The sequence below is a fragment of the Panulirus ornatus genome, chromosome 43 (assembly GCF_036320965.1).
Source record: "Panulirus ornatus isolate Po-2019 chromosome 43, ASM3632096v1, whole genome shotgun sequence".
In the NCBI taxonomy this organism is placed as follows: Eukaryota; Metazoa; Arthropoda; class Malacostraca; order Decapoda; family Palinuridae; genus Panulirus; species Panulirus ornatus.
Genome location: NC_092266.1, coordinates 14317653 through 14338391, shown reverse-complemented (window position 1 = coordinate 14338391; position 20739 = coordinate 14317653). Strand labels below are relative to the sequence as shown.

Genomic DNA, 20739 nt, shown 5'->3' with positions numbered 1-20739 from the left:
AGGTGTCTCGAAAATTGCTGCTTTTAGGGTGGAGTGGGGGTTGAATTAGAACTCCAGCTGCAGGAAATGCTCCTTCTGAAAGGGGGAGGGGGTGTTCCTGAGGTGCAGAACAGGAACATTATTAGGATGGCAGGAACAGCAAAGCAGAACACAAGTACAGCAGCAGATACAGAACAACAGCAGCAGAGACGAAGACTGCAACTGTAAACCTGACCCGGAATTAGCCGTACGAGAGCAGCAACAGCAGAGGTGGACTGAGAGCTCACACAACAGCAGCAGCAGCAGTTGTGGGAGGGAGAATATCAGCAGAAGAAGTGGTGCAGCAAGAGAACAGCAACAGCAGCAGCAGCAGCTGCTGCATCAAGCGTGAAGCACGAGCGAACATCTGGGGCAGGAGCAACAACCAATAACAGCTGAAGCAGTTTGACGGTACCAGAAACAGTGGGAAACAGGAGCAGCAGCAGCAGCAATGGAAACAAGAACAGCTGGTTCATCACAACAAGAGGTGGCACAGCGTCTTCTACGTTAGGGAAAGAGAAGCAGCAGGAGCAGCAGCTGTCTTGAAAAAGTAGATGTACAACAGAAGCTGTGTGTCCAGAGTACGCAGCAGGATTAGCAGTGGGGCAGTAGAAGCAGTGAGGTCAGTGCAGGCAGCAGGAGCAGCAGTGGGACCAGGGCAGGCAGCAAGAGCTGAAGTGGGGCAGTAGAAGTAGTGGGGCCAAGGCAGGCAGCAAGAGCAGCAATGGGGCAGTAGAAGCAGTGAGGCGAGGGCAGACAGCAGGAGGAGTGGGGCAGCAGAGCAGCGATAGGTTCAGTACACCACAGTGTGTCGGGGCGAGCGAGGGGCGGCCGGCCGGGTGGTGCTGCATTATGACCATTACTCACTATGTACGAACCGCCGCCGCTGCCTCCCCACGTAACGTCCTCACGACGCCCCACACTCACCCACCACGCACCTTCCTCTCCACAACTCTCCTCCCCTACCAACTCTTACCACACCGCCGTCGTAAAGCCCTTCCCTGGTCCTCTCACTCTGGCTTCTGGAGAGTGAGAGACTTAGTTCAAATATATCGACGGTGAAGATGATTTTCCCTAACGCGTTATCATCTTCGGACACGAAATATAGTCGCTGATTTGATCCTTGCTTTGACCTTGAGGTCTGAACATGGCCGCCTTGACTCCCATGTTGCTGCCTCAGAACTAATACCTCCGCTAAAGCTGACCTCTTCAAAATACTGTTATATAACCAAGAATCTAAAAGGAAAAAAAAAAAGTGATACAGAGTAAGATAAACAGGGCAGTGAACCGAACACATGACTTTCTCATTCCTTCAAGACGAACTTGATATTGAGAGAACGATGATGATAAAAGGGCGTGTTGGCATCTGGGGGGTTGCAAGGTGTGACAGCTACAAGCTTCGAGAGTGTTGCTTGTTTTTATCTTCTGCAATCTGGCGCACAGGCGCAGTGTTACCTGTGACTCACGGAAATCAAATCCCTGGTCATCAGCCTGTGTGTGTCTTCACCACCACCCGGACCTCTCACAATCACATACGATTTAAAAGATAATAAAGATCCTGCACAGTCGAGAGATTGATGATCTTTTAAATATAATCGCTCGAGTGAAGGAGGACCCATATGACAGACAGGATTTCTTGGGTTGTGTGAGTGACTGGTTGTAGTGAGGGGACAGGGCACAGTGGGTCGTGGTCCACCAGCCTGACGGAACAGCAGCAGTTACAGCAGTAGACAGGTCTCGTCCCTCCCTCCCTCCCCAAGCCTGGAACACAGACGCCGGCCTGTAGCAAGGCTATTCCCCCGCCACCCACCTCACTGTTCCCAGAGCCTCATGCCACCCGCACTTCCCTGCTGTTCGCTGCAACACAGACACCTGCGATTCTAGTCGCCTGGGAAATGACGACTGTCTGAACACTTAGGTAGACTCGAATCAGTCAGACATGAGGAATCGAATACCTTAGTGGAGTAGGACTGGCTATCCTGGGTGGGTAGTATTGTGGCCATCGTAGGCATCTGTGCTCTGTGAACATCTCCATCTTCACATGTAATGAGAGATGATGGAGGATGAAGGGTAAGGTCCAGTTGGCCACGACAGAGAGGCTGCCCAACAGCCTCGCCTTAACATCCCGCAGTCGCTCTTTCATAACCTTACTCTCGTCTTCGCCATAAAGTCCATGTGAACCCGGACCTGTTTATTATGTGTTACTAAATCATTTTTGGTGTGTGTGTGTGTGTGTGTGTGTGTGTGAGTAAGGTGCCTGACGACCCCCCTCTCGGTGTCGCACTAACTCCCTGTATTCCTCTGCTGCAGGGGACCCACGGCTGGACAAGTCCCCCTTGCTGGCCAACGGCTACCACGCGCCGCCTCACTTCAACCCCCTGCAGTACATGGCCCACCACATGGCCGGTCTAGGGTACCCCCCGCTGCTGCCGGGCGGTCTTCCTGGGGGCATCCCTGCAGGAGGCCCCGTAGGGCCACACCCAATGTCCCCCAATGACCCCTCGCCCCTCAAGCACCCACAGATTACACCTGAGTCTTTGGCCAGGTATGTACGGTAGGTCACATGCCTTTTGTATCTGCTGGGGACTGACCTCGCTAATGGTAATCTAGGGTAAGACTAAGCATCATATCTATCTATCTAACTATGCATCATATCTTTCTATTTAACTATGCATCATATCTATATCTATCAGTGCATCATATCTGTCTATCTATGCATCATATCTGTCTCTTTATCAACGCATCATACCAATCTCCCTATCTATGCATCACCATCTGTCTATCTATGCATCACCGTCTGTCTATCTACATCATGTCTGTCTCTCTACCTATGCATCATATCTATTCCCTCTATCTACCTTTATCAAAATGCCTAAACATGTGAACCAGTCAATTGATTTCCATCCGACAGTAACCAGGTATATAAATTTCTCTCTTTGTGTTCACGTCATGATCTAATTATGCTTACGGCTAATTGGGGTACTATTTATATTTCTTTCTCTTGTAAGATACAGTAGGATGAGAATGTTAGACGTAAAGTTACCAATTGATTATGAGCTTTTCTCGATCTCTGTAACGTAATGTCTTCAAGCCATACAGAGGACCACTGTCATGTATTCCAACCATACAGAGGACCACTGTCATGTATTCCAGCCATACAGAGGACCACTGTCATGTATTCCAGCCATACAGAGGACCACTGTCATGTATTCCAGCCATACAGTGGACCACTGTCATGTATTCCAGCCATACAGTGGACCACTGTCATGTATTCCAGCCATACAGAGGACCACTGTCATGTCTACCAGCCATACAGAGGACCACTGTCATGTCTACCAGCCATACAGAGGACCACTGTCATGTATTCCAGCCATGCACAAGTTTTGACCTTGCAACAGGAATAATGCCTTCCTTCCTGTGGTCCAGAATGCACGAGGAGCGTGTGGACAGAGAGCGACAACTGGCGCTGGACCAGCGGCAGGGGCTGACCCCGACCAGTATGGGTGGTCCCCAGCTCCTGCCCCCGACCTCAACCCATGACGACCACCAGCCGCCCACCTCGCCCGTCCTGAACCTCTCCAAGGGCGCCGTGTCTGAGGACGCGCAGGAAGATCGGGAGGAGGAACGAGACCACGACCTGGCCAGTCATGACTCCGGCAGGGACCCGCACGATGATGAACGGCGCCACATCCCACATGACGACGACCGCCTCTCCGACATGGACGACGACGAGGATAAAGATGAATGTAAGTCGTCTCATATTTTCCCCCTCCTCCCCAAGCAACATCATAAAAAACTGACTGTCACTATCCTAGGATTAAAGATTTGAATGTCGTGTGAAAAAAGATAATGAATTTCTCTCTTTACGTGTCTGCAGCTATGGATATCGGAGATGCGTGGGCACGGGCCACCAGTACTTTAGGGCAGACACAGCTGACACCGCCGCCGGCACCTCCTGGGGCATTAGCTGGCATGGGTGCCAACGCCCCACTCTCCTCCACAGAGGTTCTACTCAGGAATATCCTTGGCCTCCTGCGGGTGGCTGAGGAGAACGCTCGACATCACGAAAGGCAAACACAGTGTGAGAAAGGTGCGTACCAGTGTGTCGTGTGTGATTCGAATGATGTATATACTTAGATGTATATATAATATATATATATATATATATATATATAAATCCTTGCCTACAGTGCCATTTGCAGCGGATCCAATGCTCGGCTCATTCCCCACGTATCCGTCACTTAGAAATCTTTCAGATGGTTATCCCACCTCGACTTTGCACACTTGAGTTAACCCCTCAAAGGAGACAAACTCACTCGCACTTCCACCTGTTTGTCCAAACAAAAATAATGTTTATATTTTTTTTATATGAATTGATTTTTCATGGTTTAATTTTTGATATCTCTTGCCAGCCGAACTGAAAATGGAAGTCCTTCGGGAACGCGAGCTGCGGGAAACCTTGGAAAAACAACTGCAGGAGGAACAGAAGAACCGGATCCTGATGCAGAAGCGCTGCGCCAAGCTGAAAAAACTGCGGCGTCGCCTGCAGGAGCGTCTCGACGTCGAGATGAAGCGAAGAAGTCGCTACGAGGACCACATTCGCTCCAACTCTCCCGACGCCCTGGGCGATATCAACGGTAAGTCTGGCCATTAAGAGGTGTCTCCTGAAGTCTCTTTTACCTGTACTGGAACAAAGTGTGATGCTACAGAGACACTGGAATACACCAGGACGTGTGTAATGTTCACGCGTTCATCAGTCTTACCAATTTCGCCACTGCGCGTACCCGTGCCCAGGCTACGCTCTGTGATACGCTGTTTGATGCGCACTCTGCCAGGCTACGCTGTCTGATATGCTGTTTGATACCCGGATGCGCAGTGGTGAAATTGTTTAGATAGCTGAATAGGATACATATAGAATACCTCTTGGCATGTAAGGTCTTATATATTTCACCTCTTCCTCCTCCAGACACAATAAGGAAGGAGATGGAAGCGATCGCAGCCGAATTACAGCACGAGGACCTGAAACAGGCGCAGCAGAAGGAGGAACGGGAGGCGGTCGACAGACTGCTGGCGTCCCCGGCCCTCGCCAACCACCCTGCCATCACCGCCGCCACCGCTGCCAACACAGCGTGGCGGTAGAGGGACGGCTTCCCCTGACAACCCCCATCACTCACAGCATTAGGACGTGCGTGTCGTACAAGTGTATACGACGGGAGTCATCATATGAAGACAACATTTTGCTAAAAGCACAGCCAACACTCGAGTAGTACCTCGAAAAGGTGTTTCCTCGGCACATACACCAGCAAGGTCATGGCGGGTAGTGTAGAGAGGCAAGCAGTTCCCGAGACATGCGCCTCGGAGAAGAAGTTGAAAAGGAAATCATTTACACAGTTGGTCTAAAAAAAAATGGAAGAACGTCATGTGCGAACTTTGATCTTAAACAGTCCGGAGACATGAAGGCTGCAGGGGGAGGGTGTGTGTGTGTGGTGTACTCAGCAATGACGCGGGAGTGTTGACCGCGATGCCCCATGGTCCCGACATCCTCAGCAAACTGAAGCTGGCACCAGGTAAATGTCCACCGTCAGACGTCTCCCGCCAAAGTTGGTTCTTGATGTGTTGATGGAGCAACCAGCGTTGTCGTGTTTTCCCCTCTGTGGCAATTGATACTTAACTATGTACATAGATTTTACTGTAGGCAAGTAGGAGGACATCATTATTTCCTGTATCCATAAGCTAAGAGTGAGGGTATGACCTCAGTGATTGTATGGGTGCCAAGATGTGTGCAAGACCTGTACATGAACGGCGGTGGCCGTGCCACCTTCGCGATGCCAATGCTCGTGCAGACGACTCATGGCTCACTCATCAGTAAGGAGACGATGAGTGTGAGTTGACTCATGGCTCACTCATCACTGAGGAGACGATGAGTGTGAGTGAAACCAGAGAGCCAGTGTGGTTCAGTGTGACCAGCATAGATGGGTGGCCATCTGTCAGCATCTCCTTCATACGTAACTCGACGCCAGTTAACTTCCTCCATGAGGACCTCCGTCAGTAGGGCAACACCTCCATACGTAACTTAGTATCACCTCACCTCCTGGAGGAGCCGCCGGCCGTGGCACCTCCGCCATAAGGCCAGCGGTGCTGGTATAAGTCTTAAGTTGAACCCCGGCAGCGGGCACACCTCTCCTGCGACAGGTGGAAAAAAAAAAAAAAAATCAGCGACGAGGTTAGGTGGCTTGAGCGGACGACCATCCAAGGGGCGTTGCCTTACCCTGCAGCATCAGGGGGCGTCCCGCAGCCCGTGTCTTGAGCTTTGCCCCACACGAAGCCTGTGGTATGCCGCCCGTGCTGTGAGCTGTGCCCGCAACAAGGCTGGTCAGCAAAAGGACCAGACCTGCCCAGGGGATTCAAAACATTACAAAACACGACCCTTTTTTTGTACTATTTAAAATATTTATTATACATTTTCATCGTAGTCACAGCTACTAGGCATATGAAGTGCCGGGGAGAATATTACCGTAGTATATATAAGTCTGGTGTGTTCGTCAGTAAGGACTGAATCCTTTATATTTATGACAGACGTAGAGTCAGATCTCCTTCAGGAAAGATGAGACAACTTGACTGTCACTCTCGTCCTCTATCCTCTCTATCTGTGTCAGTTTACCTGTGTGTGTGTGTGTGTGTGTGTGTGTATGTGTGTGTGTCTGTGTCTGTGTAATGTGTGTGTGTCTGTGTGTAATGTGTCTGTGTGTGTGTGTCTGTGTGTGTGTGTCTCCAGGTTCATACCATCTGTATACCAGTCATCGGTGCGAGGCGACGGATCGAGGGACTTCAGTGATCCTGTATCGGCTGGAGGCAATGAGTTTACTACGTGCTAGGTTTACATGCCAACTAACATATCACATAATCTTCACGGATGTTCTTACAGCACCGGATGCCTAGAGAGTTGAAAAGAAGATGAAGAAGAAAAAAGAAAAAGTTTCTGGTTTGCATCCCGTTTAAAGAGAGAAAACAAATTTTTTTTCCTACCTTCTTTTGTTTTCGTATTTTGGTCGAGTTTCGCAAATTCGTCGCAGGTCCATCGTAAATATTTGACCTGTAGATCTGCCATGCTGCGCCATAGTAGATTCTACAGGCAATGCCATAAATCATAGCTATATATATATATATATATATATATATATATATATATATATATATATATATATATATATATATATATATATAAATATATATATATATATTCTAGGCATTTGTAAGATTTGTAAATACAAGATATACGTAAGGGCATTAATCCGATATTAGTTTCGTAGACCATTACAGTAGTGTATAAGAGAAGTGTCTGGACATCTGGCGTGGCCCCATAACCAAGTGCCATTGACGACATGCTTCACTAGAACCCACGGCAGTACCTTATGTAGAAGTAGGACGTTGGTAGTTAGCGCTGCTGCTGCGCACTCACTGGGGCCAAACAAGCTGTCCTCTCCCCGTTACCCACCTACCTACCATCAATCCCCCATTCCCTAACCCCCCCTTTTCCCCCCCATACCTCCCGGCTTCGAATAGAGAAGCAGCGAAAGGCGACGCAGAGCGGAGGAACCCACAGGTGAACCTATGAGGCCAGATGTGTCATAGCAAAGACGAAGACCAATCGAGACGACTGGTAGTGGACGCGCCCTTCGGAAAAGCAGGCCGTCGCTGGCGACTTGCATGAACCATGTCGGACGAACGTAAGCACTATCTCCCTCGGAGAAGTGGTCGTCAACAGGGATGGTCGCCAGGGGGGGGCGGACCTCTGAGAGTGTTGTTCGCCAGGATGAGGTCGCCTCCGACCACCCAGACCAAACAATACAAATGCTGCATTGGTATGTCATGCCTTGTGCTGTGTCTGTAACAAAAGTAACATTGTTGTACCCGTAATAAAATTGAGTGTTTCTCTAATTTTTATGTTGTTTCGCTAAATAAAGCAATAACTTGCACCACGTCTTTCATTATGCTCTGCAATGTTTTGGTGAAAACCGAGGCTCTGGTGTCAATGATGCTGTGGCACTACTCATCCTGTGGTACCACTGTTGCTGTGGTATCGTTGTTGCTGTGGTACCACCAATGTGTGATACTTATGATGCTGTGGTACTACTGCTATGAGTGGGTCTTAACCCCCATACTTTGTCTAATATCATTACAAAAAAGCTATCATCCATATTTCTTATCTAACACACGTCTTTATCCAATGTCTATCCATTCATCGACCCACGAGAGGTGTGTGTGTGTGTGTAGATATATACGTACGTGATAAAGAAAAGAAAGCTAAAATCAGAAGCATTTCGCCTTCGCCGTTATGAAAAGCAGCCTCTTCTGAGGATCTCATGATTATGCATATGTTAGAACATTAAACAATTCATATATTTTTCAGACTAAAGAAAAAGAGAAAAAAAAGTCTTTCGAAATTAGTCCAAAGTATGTGTCAAACATAATGTAAGTTTCTTGAAAACTTTGATTCCTTAAAGGGAGAGGGGGTGAGGGGGAGGAATGATAAACATCTTTTTTCAATGTCACTCATTTTAGAAATGGTAAATAAAGATACTACATGTTATGGTAACGATTCATCTAAGGGCAAGGAGGATTTTAACCCTGTCCTTCCACGTGAAAAGCCGGTGAGTTACCCACACACTCACACACACACACACTGCTGGCATAAACATCTCACGTAAATTTCTCCCTCACTGAGAATGCTAACCTAATCTACATTACAATAATGCTTGCGTATAATGCCCTCAGAGATGCTACACACCAGGATTCACTGACCCCTTACATGTGAATATATATATATATATATATATATATATATATATATATATATATATATATATATATATATATATATATATATATATAGATAGATAGATAGATAGATAGATAGACAGATAGATGGACAGATAGATAGATATGCAGGTATTCCACATGAGAATTTTCTTATCTGCACATACTAGACCACATGCTTTACTGTGACATTTTGCACTACATATATATATATATATATATATATATATATATATATATATATATATATATATATATATATATATATATATATATATATATATAATCAAGTAAGACAAGTCCTGAGGTAGCTTAAGCTTATTTTCCGGGACATGATAATTGTACGACGCGTATTTGCATATCGGACACAACCATCAGGAAAAGAATTCAGAGCGACTGTGGCATGAGGAGGAGGAGTAGCGTTTTATTATGCACGATCCAGATTGCAGGACTGACCGCAGATGGCGTTGTCGTCTCCACTGTGGCTGATGGCGCAGACATGATGATTCCAAAAGATCGACCGCTCGCGTTCGGGTCTTTCTGATGAGATGGATTGAAAGACTTTCCGTCGAGGTCTTAGAGAAGCTCTTTAAGAAAAGCAGCCAGCTCCTCCGAGGTCATTTAAGAGGCCTTTGGCTAGCAAGATGATGATGTCACACACACACACACACACACACACACACACACACACACACACACACACACACTCTACTTGCATGAGCAAGTTGTAATATATTACTGTGGACATAAGTTTTCGCTTCTTTGTATAAACAAGATAATTTGGTCCACCTTCCAGTGGCTTCACACGCTCACATATGCGAATACATGCATGCTTACGCACATACACATATGTATTACACAGAAATAGGTTTACTCAAGGACACCCACACGCACACAAGTTGGTGGGTCATGAGTGTAAAAGCCTCCACCCCCCTATACTGTGCAAATAGGTCATTACAAATGGGTAATTACCCCAGAAAACATACAAACTCCAAGCAAACGCATTTATAACTGATAGATTTAGGTGAAGTCCAATTGCAAAGGAGAGGATAAAACTTTCGAGAGAGAGAGAGAGAGAGAGAGAGAGATGAGAGAACTGGAGCAAGGACAAGAAATACATGAACTGTGGGTAGAAATGAATCGATCAACGAAATCCCTGGGAAGGTTTAAGAAATAAGATCGAAGCCAATCTGTTCCCCACTGGAACCACATGAAGATGATTCTACAGTGGAATGGGGTCAGGGTGGAACGAGATCAGCTGGAACGCTTCAGAGATGTGTAAGCCATACGCCGGGGTGTTGTGGTACAGCTGGCCCGAAGGAGCAACAACATGACGAGGCTCAGATAACGAGGAAGATGTGGTGTGGGGAATGATTCAATAACATGAGTGTACAAGAGTAAGCCAGATTGCCAGCGTTAATAATGACTGTATGAGGAAGATTGTGCAGTGAGACAGACAGCTAGATAGACAAATAGATACTTAAAGAGTTAGATAGATTTATATGTATATATATATATATATATATATATATATATAATATCATATTTATTATACTTTGTCGCTGTCTCCCGCTTTAGCGAGGTAGCGCAAGGAAACAGACGAAAGAATGGCAGAACCCACCCACATACACATGTATATACATACACGTCCACACAGGCACATATACATACCTATACATCTCAACGTATACATATATATATACACACACAGACATATACATATATACACATGCACACAATTCACACTGTCTGCCTTTATTCATTCCCATCGCCACCTCGCCACACATGGAATAACATCCCCCTCCCCCCAAATGTGCGCGAGGTAGCGCAAGGAAAAGACAACAATGGCAACATTCGTTCACACTCAGTCTCTAGCTGTCATGTATAATGCACCAAAACCACAGCTCCCTTTTCACATCCAGGCCCCACAAAGCTTTTCATGGTTTACCCCTGACGTTTCACATGCCCTGGTTCAATCCATTGACAGCACGTCGACCCCGGTATACCACATCGTTCCAATTCACTCTATTCCTTGCACGCCTTTCACCCTCCTGCATGTTCAGGCCCCGATCACTCGAAATCTTTTTCACTCCATCTTTCCACCTCCAATATGGTCTCCCACTTCTCCTCGTCCTCTCCACCTCTGAAGCATATATTCTCTTTGTCAGTCTTTCTTCACTCATTCTCTCCATGTGACCAAACCATTTCAAAACACCCTCTTATGCTCTCTCAACCACACTCTTTTTATTACCACATATCTCCCTTACCCTTTTATTACTTACTCGATCAAACCACCTCACATCACTTATTGTCTCAGACATCTCATTTCCAGCACATCCACCCTCCTCCGCACAACTCTATAGTCCACGCCTTGCAACTATATAACATTGTTGGAACCACTATTCCTTCAAACATACCCATTTTTGCTTTCCGAGATAACGTTCTTGCCTTCCACACATTTTTGAACGCTCCCAGAACTTTCGCCCGCCTCCCCCACCCTATGATTCACTTCCGCTTCCATGGTTCCATCCGCTGCCAAATCCACTCCCAGATACCTAAAACACTTCACTTCCTCCAGTTTTTCTCCATTCAAACTTGCCTCCCAATTGACTTGTCCCTCAACAATGCTGTACCTAATAACTATGCTCTTATTCACATTTACTCTCAACTTTTTTCTTTCACACGCTTTACCAAACTCAGTCACAAGCTTCTGCAGTTTCTTACCCGAATCAGCCACCAGCGCTGTATCATCAGCGAACAACAACTGACTCACTTCCCAAGCTCTCTCATCCGCAACAGACTGCAAACTTGCCCCTCTTTCCAAAACTCTTGCATTCACCTCTCTAACAACCCCATCCATAAACAAATTAAACAACCATGGAGACATCACAAACCCCTGCCGCAAACCAACATTCACTGAGAACCAATCACTTTCTTCTCTTCCTACACGTACATACGCCTTACATCCTCGATAAAACTGTTCACTGCTTCTAACAACTTGCCTCCCACACCATATATTCTTAATACCTTCCACAGAGCATCTCTATCAACTCTGTCATATGCCTTCTCCAGATTCATAAATGTTACATACAAATCCATTTGCTTTTCTAAGTATTTCTCACATACATTCTTCAAAGCAAAACACCTGATCCACACATCCTCTACCACTTCGGAAACCACACTGCTCCACCCCAGTCTGCTGGTCTGTACATGCCTTCACCCTCTCAATCAATACCCTCCCACATAATTTACCAGGAATACTCAACAAACTTATACCTCTGTAATTTGAGCACTCACAAAGCTTTATCCCTTTTGCCTTTGCACAGTGGCACTAAGCAAGCATTCCGCCAATCCTCAGGCACCTCACCATGAGTCATACATACATTAAATTACCTTACCAACCAGTCAACAATACAGTCACCCCCTTTTTTTAATAGACTCCACTGCAATACCGTCCAAACCCGCTGCCTTGCTGGCTTTCATCTTCCGCAAAGCTTTTACCACCTCTTGTCTGTTTACCAAATCATTCCCCCTAACCCTCTCACTTTGCTCACCACCTCGACCGAAAACACCCTATATATGCCACTCTATCATCAAACACATTTGACAAACCTTCAAAATACTCACTCCACCTCCTTCTCACATCACCACTACTTGTTATCACCTCCCATTAGCACCCTTCACTGATGTTCCCATTTTTTCCCTTGTCTTACGCACTTTATTTACCTCCTTCCAAAACATATTTCTATTCTCCTTAAAATTTTATAATACTCTTTAATCCCAACTCTCATTTGCCCTCTTTTTCACTTCTTGCACCTTTCTCTTGACCTCCTGCTCTCTCTTTTATACATCTCCCAGTCATTTGCATTATTTCCCTGCAAAAATCGTCCAAATGCCTCTCTCTTCTCTTTCACTAATAATCTTACTTCTTCATCCCACCACTCGCTACCCTTTCTAATCTGCCCACCTCCCACACTTCTCATGTCAAAAGCATCTTTTGCGCAAGCTATCACTGCTTCCCTAAATACATCCCATTTCTCCCCCACTCCCCTTACGTCCTTTGTTCTCACCTTTTTCCATTAGTCTCTCCTGGTACTTTCTCATACAAGTCTCCTTCCCAAGCTCACTTACTCTCACCACTCTCTTCACCCCAACATTCTCTCTTCTTTTCTAAAAACCTCTACAAATCTTCACCGCCTCTACAAGATAATGATCAGACATCCCACCACCTGCACCTCTCAGCACATTAACATCCAAAAGTCTCTCTTTCGCGCGCCTATCAATAAAAATAAAATGAATAGATAAATATATATATATATATATATATATATATATATATATATATATATATATATATATATATATATATATATATATATATATATATATATATATATATATATATATATATATATATATATATATATATATATATATATATATATAAGTAAGCAAAGTTTGGACCCAAGTAGATGCCACATAAGGAATGGAAATTACTCGCCGGGTGGAGGTCGTCCTACACAGCTGCAGACAAACCTGAATATTATGAGGATTTTGACGAAGTGTTCTTCAAAACACTGCCTGGCCAGGAGGAGGACACCAGGAGAAATATAAAGACCAGAGGTCAGGTAAACCCTCATTATGAATGCAATCGAAACCGAAAGAGAAGAGAACAGAAGGGTAGGACTTGAAGGCTTAGTATATCATATGGAATGTAACTTGATTAAAGTCGACGACAAAGAATCGGAGTAGCGAGACAGTACAGGGGAATTCACTCCTGTCTATCGCTGGATTTAGTGACACGATCCTGACCGAGGGAATTGGTTCTAACCCCGCGTACAGGATACGCGATCACATGGAGGAAGAGAGGAGGTAACTGAGAGGAGGATCCTACAGGATAAGGTGACGTATAGCTCCAGGATCTGCTGGTTGATGAAGGAACTTCCAGACACCACACAGCAAGGCCAGGCAACGTCATTGTTTGAAGAGCATTTGATCCTTTGAGGATGAACGGATGAACCAAGATCAAAATATTCAACGAAAGTCATAAAGGTTTTAGTCAAGATGGAGGGTTTTCAGTGCAAGGATATGGGAAGCAGCGAGGAGTAACAGGCAGGTCTAAATTCTTAGGGCATTGGAAAGAAAGAAATCCTTTTAATGTAAGATATCAGTGAACATACTAGAGTCAGATGGGCTGACACAACATCAATATTTCATCCCATAATCACACACACACACACAGTCAATGACCTTGACAGAGAATCTGAGACATTTCCTGACCCCTGGTTGACATTCAAAGATTCAGACTCTCACGGAACGAAACACTTCCTTTGTAAACATTGATGGGACATAGGAAGTTCTCTCATAATCTTTGACAAGACAGTCGATAAATGGGTCTTATTTAGAGGATATAAAGAGAAGACGTTAGAGAAAAGTAGAAGACACCGATCACCTGGTTTTCAAAGCTTTCAGAAAGCAAAGACGTGTGATAGAGACTTACGTGGTAGATCCACGTCAGCTGAAAGGTGTAAGAGAGAAAGTCTTGAGTAAGACAGAATGAGGAAGAAAAAGACGAGAAATTGCGGAAAGGGTAGTTGAAATGGAAAACAAAATATATATGAGAAGCTAAATACGAAGCAAAATGCAAAGATCCAAGAATCTATTTCTTGTAAAGATGAAACCGAGACGAGATCATGGAAACCATTTCAGATGGCATCATGGAAGGTAAGCAGGCTTTTGGAGGACTTACATCAATATAGATATCATGAACCTAATGAAATCTTGTCCTGTGTATCCAAACATTGCACAGAAACGCACATATCTGGTCACTTCAGAATCTTGATGGAAATGGGATTAGCGCTGAGGCCAGTGGAAGAGATTTAATGAAGTGCCTTTTTCTAGAGAAGGAGACAGAGGAAACGCGCTCAACTGGACATGCTAGAGTCACTGACATGCAAAATCTCTCAAATAATGGGAAAGTCACTCAAAGAGAAAGCTGGTCGGAGGCAGCATGGATTGAAAGAGCGAATCTTCAATATTCTTATTCTATAATTGATACCAACTTAGTCGGATAAAACATAGAGGTTGGCAGATGAAAGAACTAGAATTTCAAGCTGGCATTAGAAGCAGGATCGTTCATCGACTAGAAAGTCTCTTCAGAAAAGCTGGGGTTGAGATGGTGTCCCCGCAGGGTTAGATCTTAGGTTCGTTGCTGTTCCTGATTTATATTAATAAGGTACGACAGTGGCTTGAGATCCCCTTGGTTATCTTCTGAGCTGATGCTGATCTTGTGGAACAAGCAGTGAGTCTTGTGGGTCTTAAGAACCACACAGGGAAACCTGGACAGGATGAACCTCTGGTGAGACACATTATTTATGAGGTATAATAACACAGACCAGACCTCTGTGGTGTGGTGGTTAGCGTTACTGACCGTGATGCATTCCAAAGGTCGCTCAGGGTCGAGTCCGCATGGGTTCGAATCCTAGTCGCGACAACCGATCCTCAGTTATCCTAGCTGTTCATCCTCCCCTCGGGGCTGGTCGATATAATGAGTACCTGGCTTAGGCTAGTGTATATTTACGCTTCTGTGGTGGAGTGTTTAGCGTTACTGACCATGAACCAGCACGGATTCTCCCAGGATCGGATCAACATAAGCTCGAATTTTGGTCGCAGCATTCGGCCCACATCCAACCCACCTGTTCATCCACCCCTTGCAGCTGGTCGATAGATAGGCACCTGCCTTTAGCTGACGTGTGTGTATACGCACGCAGGAGTAAAGACCTTGTACATATATACAAGGTTAAGAGACGGGGCAACACGAATGTAAAACTCTCTCCCTGTAACACACAATTAGTAATCACACACACACACACACACACGCACACACTATCTTTATATATTCCATGCAGACATCTTCCTGAAACTGGCAGGTATATATTGCTGTTATTCAGATAATCGCAATTTCATTAATGGGAAGGTGGCAAGATGTCCAATTAACACCTTATCAATGCCCTCCTTTGTACTCAGCGGAGCAATTTATGCCTGGCCAGCTCACAAGCACTATATAATACAACTTACTTGGTAATTACATAGTTAGACTGGGGTCTGAGGTACGACCAAGACTCTACACTAATAACTGTGATATTCTTGTGTAACAGACAGCAAGTGGAGATCTCAATTCCTGGGACTGTCACTGAAGGAACACACCGTGTGGCTGGCCCTGCTTGTAGTCATGGTGTGCGTGTGGATGGACCTGCTTGTAGTTATGGTGTGTGTGTGGATGGCCCTGCTTGTAGTTATGGTGTGTGTGTGTGGATGGCCCTGCTTGTAGTTATGGTGTGTGTGGATGGCCCTGCTTGTAGTTATGGTGTGTGTGGCTGGAGCTGCTTGTAGTTATGGTGTGTGTGGCTGGAGCTGCTTGTTGTCTTGGTGTGTGTGGTTAGCCCTGCTTGTAGTCTTGGTGTGAATAGCTGGTCCTACTTGTAGTCTTGGTGTGAGTAGCTGGCCTTGTTTGTAAACTTGGTTATGTAGATGGCCCTGCTTGTAATCATTGTGTGTGTGGCTGGCCCTGCTTGTAGTCTTGGTGTGTGTGGCTAGCCCAGCTTATAGTGCTGGTGTGTGTGTGGCTGGATCAGCTTGTAGCCATGGTGTGCTTGGCTGACTCTGCTTGTAGTGTTGGTGTGTGTGGTTGGATCAGCTTGTAGTCATGGTGTTTGTGGCTGGTCCTGCTTGTAGTCATGGTGTATGTGGCTGGCTCTGCATGTAGTTTGGTATGTATGGCTGGCCCTGCTTGTAATCTTAGTATGCGTGTGTGTGTGTGTGTGTGTGTGTGTGTGTGTGGCTGGTCCTGCTTGTGGGCTCTGTGTGTAGTTGACCCTGCTTGCAGTCTTTAAGTTTATATGGTTCTGCTTGTAGTCTATGTATGTGGCTGGTCCCACTTATATTGTGTGTGTGTATGTGTGCGATTGTGTGTGTGTATGTGTGCGTGTGTGTGTGTGTGTGTGTGTGTGTGTGTGTGTGTGTGCCTAGCCCCACTTGTAGCCCAGGTAGAACACCTGTTCCCGCTTGTAACCTATATGTGTGGTTGCTATTTTCCCTGTGTGTGGCTATGTGTGGGCAGCCCTGCTTACTGTAGTCCATGACTGCCTCTGTGAGTACCTTGTTAACCTCCTTTATAGCTAGACATTCGCCTCTTCCTGTGAGGGACGTCTTACAAACAAACACACACACACACACACACACACACACACACACACACACACACACACACAGGTCTTTTCGCTTGTGACCTAAACAGCTAAAAACATGAAACGATTAATCTTTAAGGTAATTCCACGTGTATCTGCTCCTTGACTGGCGCCTGACATCATCTAAGTAGGTCTATGAAAAGGTATGACACTTAATACTTACGAAGGATTACTTAAATACACGCTTTCACACACGTCCCAACACCGAGGCAGAATTGCCTATGTCCCTTCAATTCCCTGTCTCAATCGCTTCATATAAACAGCCACACACATACCTGTTCACGCCTCGCAGTCATGATACGCAACCCGTGCCTGTCCGGATTTGCGTAACGGCAGTGAGATACAGCAGGATTTTAGCACAAGCGTCGAAAAACCCCCTCACAGCTGTATGACCAGCACAGAGCTCAGCCGCGCACAGATATTCCCGTTTAATTGATTTGTTTGACCATGAATACCACTGCCCTTAGTAGAACTGGAATAAATGGGCGTCTACACAACTTGAAGACGTAACTCGGAGTTAAGTAAGACCCACGTCATGCGGTGGAGTCGGGAATGGGGATTTACGATTCGTTCAGGCTCCGTGGGGGCCTCCTCCAAGCTGCCCCACCTCCCGGGGTCGAGGGGCATAGCTAGACGATGTTGTTAACGTCTTCCTGTGTTACTGGGATATGTTAAAGTCTTCCTGTGTTACTGGGATATGTTAAAGTCTTCCTGTGTTACTGGGATATGTTGAAGTCTTCCTGTGTTACTGGGATATGTTGAAGTCTTCCTGTGTTACTGGGATATGTCAAAGTCTTCCTGTGTTACTGGGATATGTTAACGTCTTCCTGTGTTACTGGGATATGTTAAAGTCTTCCTGTGTTACTGGGATATGTTAAAGTCTTCCTGTGTTACTGGGATATGTTAAAGTCTTCCTGTGTTACTGGGATATGTTAAAGTCTTCCTGTGTTACTGGGATATGTTAAAGTCTTCCTGTGTTACTGGGATATGGTAAAGTCATCTTGTGTTATTAAAGTCATCCTGTGTTAATACACGTAAATGATATCAACTGGAGAGTAATATATCTCTGCATCATCCACTGGTAAGTAATACATTTGTACAATATCCACTGGTAAGTATTACATCTAAACATCATCCACTCGAGAGTAATACATCTATACACTATCCACTGGTGAGTAAAACATCTATACAATATCCACTCGCGAGTGATACGTCCGTAAAACATCCACTGGGAAGTGTTTGCTGGGGGATGGGCTACTAGTCTAACCTCAGCTAAAGGAACTGTAGTTAGGATACATGAGTGGCCAGAAGGTGCACGTCAGCAGCGGCCAGGAGATGCACGTCAGCAGCGGCTAGGACACGCACGTCAGCAGCGGGCCAGGAGATGCACGTCAGCAGCGGCCGGGAGATGCACGTCAGCAGCGGCCGGGAGATGCACGTCAGCAGCGGCCAGGAGATGCACGTCAGCAGCGGCCGGGAGATGCACGTCAGCAGCGGCCGGGAGATGCACGTCAGCAGCGGCTGGGAGATGCACATCAGCAGCGGCCAGGAGATGCACGTCAGCAGCGGCCGGGAGATGCACGTCAGCAGAGGCCAGGAGATGCACGTGAGTAGGTGCCATCCAGCGGGAACACGTCCACTCGACAGAGTGGAGCCAGGATGTCATCCATATCATCTACCCCTTGTTGGACCACGTCAGGAGGGCGAGCACAAGCAAAGCGGCTCTCGACTGCCCACACAGCAGTGACGGGGGACACTTTACACCTCCTGCATCACACACGACCTGTGTGGAGGTCTAGGGCTGGTTGTATGGGAGGAGGGAGGAATTATAAGGCAATACAGTAACCTTAAAGACTTGCTATAGATGTGACACACAGGCCAGAGCTGGCCTCAGGTGTCTGGTATAGGTTTTTGTAGAAGGGGAAATGGCCGCCACCCGCCCCAGGTGAAGGTCCGGTGCTAGTGAGTCGAGGGCCAGAACTCACTGCAGGGCTGCGGTGTAGGCTGCACCAGTATGAGTAAAGAGCTGGCTCACACCTCACACTTCATTAAACCATACTCATAGATTCTTCTCCATTCCCAACAAACATAACATAGACAAATACACACCTAAATGACCTGATAAGCGCTAAACAACCGCCCTCACAACCCAGTCGTAATCACCAGCTCACCAGGTATATATCCATTTAAAACTACACCCCCAAGACATGTATGAGTTATGCTATCACGTCTGTAAGATGGAGAGCGCCCTTCTTTGCAACATTATGAACACTGATTCAGATCTGAAAATCACTTGATAACTGCCTTCGCAAACCAGTTATAAACACCATGCCACCAGACATCCATCCATCTGAAACTACGCCCCTTAGACTTATACGAGTAATACTTTCTAGAAAATCTCGATTCAGCATGTCACACGAACCATCATGCCCAAGACGCAACCTCCATACTGACGATGTTGAACGCTCATTCCTGAATTGTCCTTCTCTCATCTCACACAGACACACACAGACACACACACATCACCACATTCCATGACCTAGGGTCCAGTCGGGCGGACTTTGCTGGCTTCCTGAGCGCTGCCGGAGCTCCATAGAAGGGTGCGTGTAGCAGGAGTAAACGCAGCACTAGCGTATGAATGCCTCAGGACAGTAGGTGTTAACATTAGCCATGAGCGAGACACATGTGTTCAACGCAGAGCAGGGAGAACCATCCCAGACCCTTGGTGTCCTCCAGCGTCAGGTCTACCCCTCACCAGCACTACGTGTCCCCAGAACTTGGTGCCCCCAGCACGAAGGGTGCTCTCCCTAGCACTAGATGTCCCCAGAACTTGGTGCTCCCAGCACAATGGGTGCTCTCCCTAGCACTAGATGTCCCCAGAACTTGGTGCTCCCCTAGCACTAGGTGCCCCAAGAAATGGGCGCTCTCCCAGCACTAGGTGCCCCATCTCCAGGTGGAACTCCCTCCTCCTCCTCCTCTTTAGCACTAGGTGTCCCCAGCACCAGGACGTCCCTCAGCCAAAGATAACACTACTTCCCCTTCCCCAGCATCAATTGCCCCCTGGAGGCCCCTAGCTCCAGGTGCTCGTCCCTGCCCCTCCTCCAGAACCAGGAGGTCTCCCTAGCTTCAGGTGCATCTCCCACCCCCCCCATCCCAGCAAAAGAAGACCCCCAGCACCAGTAGCACCCCAGCACCCCCAGCTGTAACCCCAGTAACAGGATTTCCCCCCTCATCCCCAGGTGCACCTCCTCCCCCTCTCACTTTCCCCCAGCACCAGGCAGGACAGACACAAGTGTCGGGCACATTAAACGTGTCAATATTGAAGCAGTGAGTTACCCTTTTCAAGGCGAGTCGTGTCAAGCATACACATCGCTGCCTGTGTTGAAATTCATTAGTCAGGTTCTGAGGACTTCCAAATACCTTTTCGACTCCATTCAAAAGGAAAATTTACAAAGAATGTTTACTTGAGCTGGTAAAGACTTGGCGGAGCAATGACATTCACAAACTATTATATTACGAAAAAGAAAGGAAAAAAAAAATTCAAGTCAAGAATAGTTATGTGATGTGTTGAAATGCGTCGCGAGAGGTATTTAAGTTTTAAAGGCTATGATAGCTTCTACTGGAAGCTAAGTTGATAGCTTCTACTGGAAGCTAAGTT

The 20739-nt window shown here is 46.3% G+C and overlaps 1 protein-coding gene across 4 annotated transcripts in view; it reads left to right on the top strand.

Moving 5' to 3' along the window:
• LOC139762340 (dachshund homolog 1-like) overlaps positions 1–7994 on the top strand; it is a 138558-nt gene extending 130564 nt beyond the window's left edge. For 2 of the 4 annotated variants that reach the window (XM_071687021.1, XM_071687020.1), the window contains exons 3-7: positions 2329–2563; positions 3445–3764; positions 3896–4108; positions 4431–4655; positions 4985–7994. In XM_071687021.1, coding sequence (XP_071543122.1) covers positions 2329–2563; positions 3445–3764; positions 3896–4108; positions 4431–4655; positions 4985–5157 — 1166 coding nt within the window. In that variant the 3' untranslated portion in view covers positions 5158–7994. Of the gene's footprint in view, positions 1–2328; positions 2573–3444; positions 3765–3895; positions 4109–4430; positions 4656–4984 lie in introns of all 4 variants that reach the window. The other 2 variants (XM_071687019.1, XM_071687018.1) reach the window with 1 other exon arrangement.
• Positions 7995–20739: the final 12745 nt, after the last annotated feature.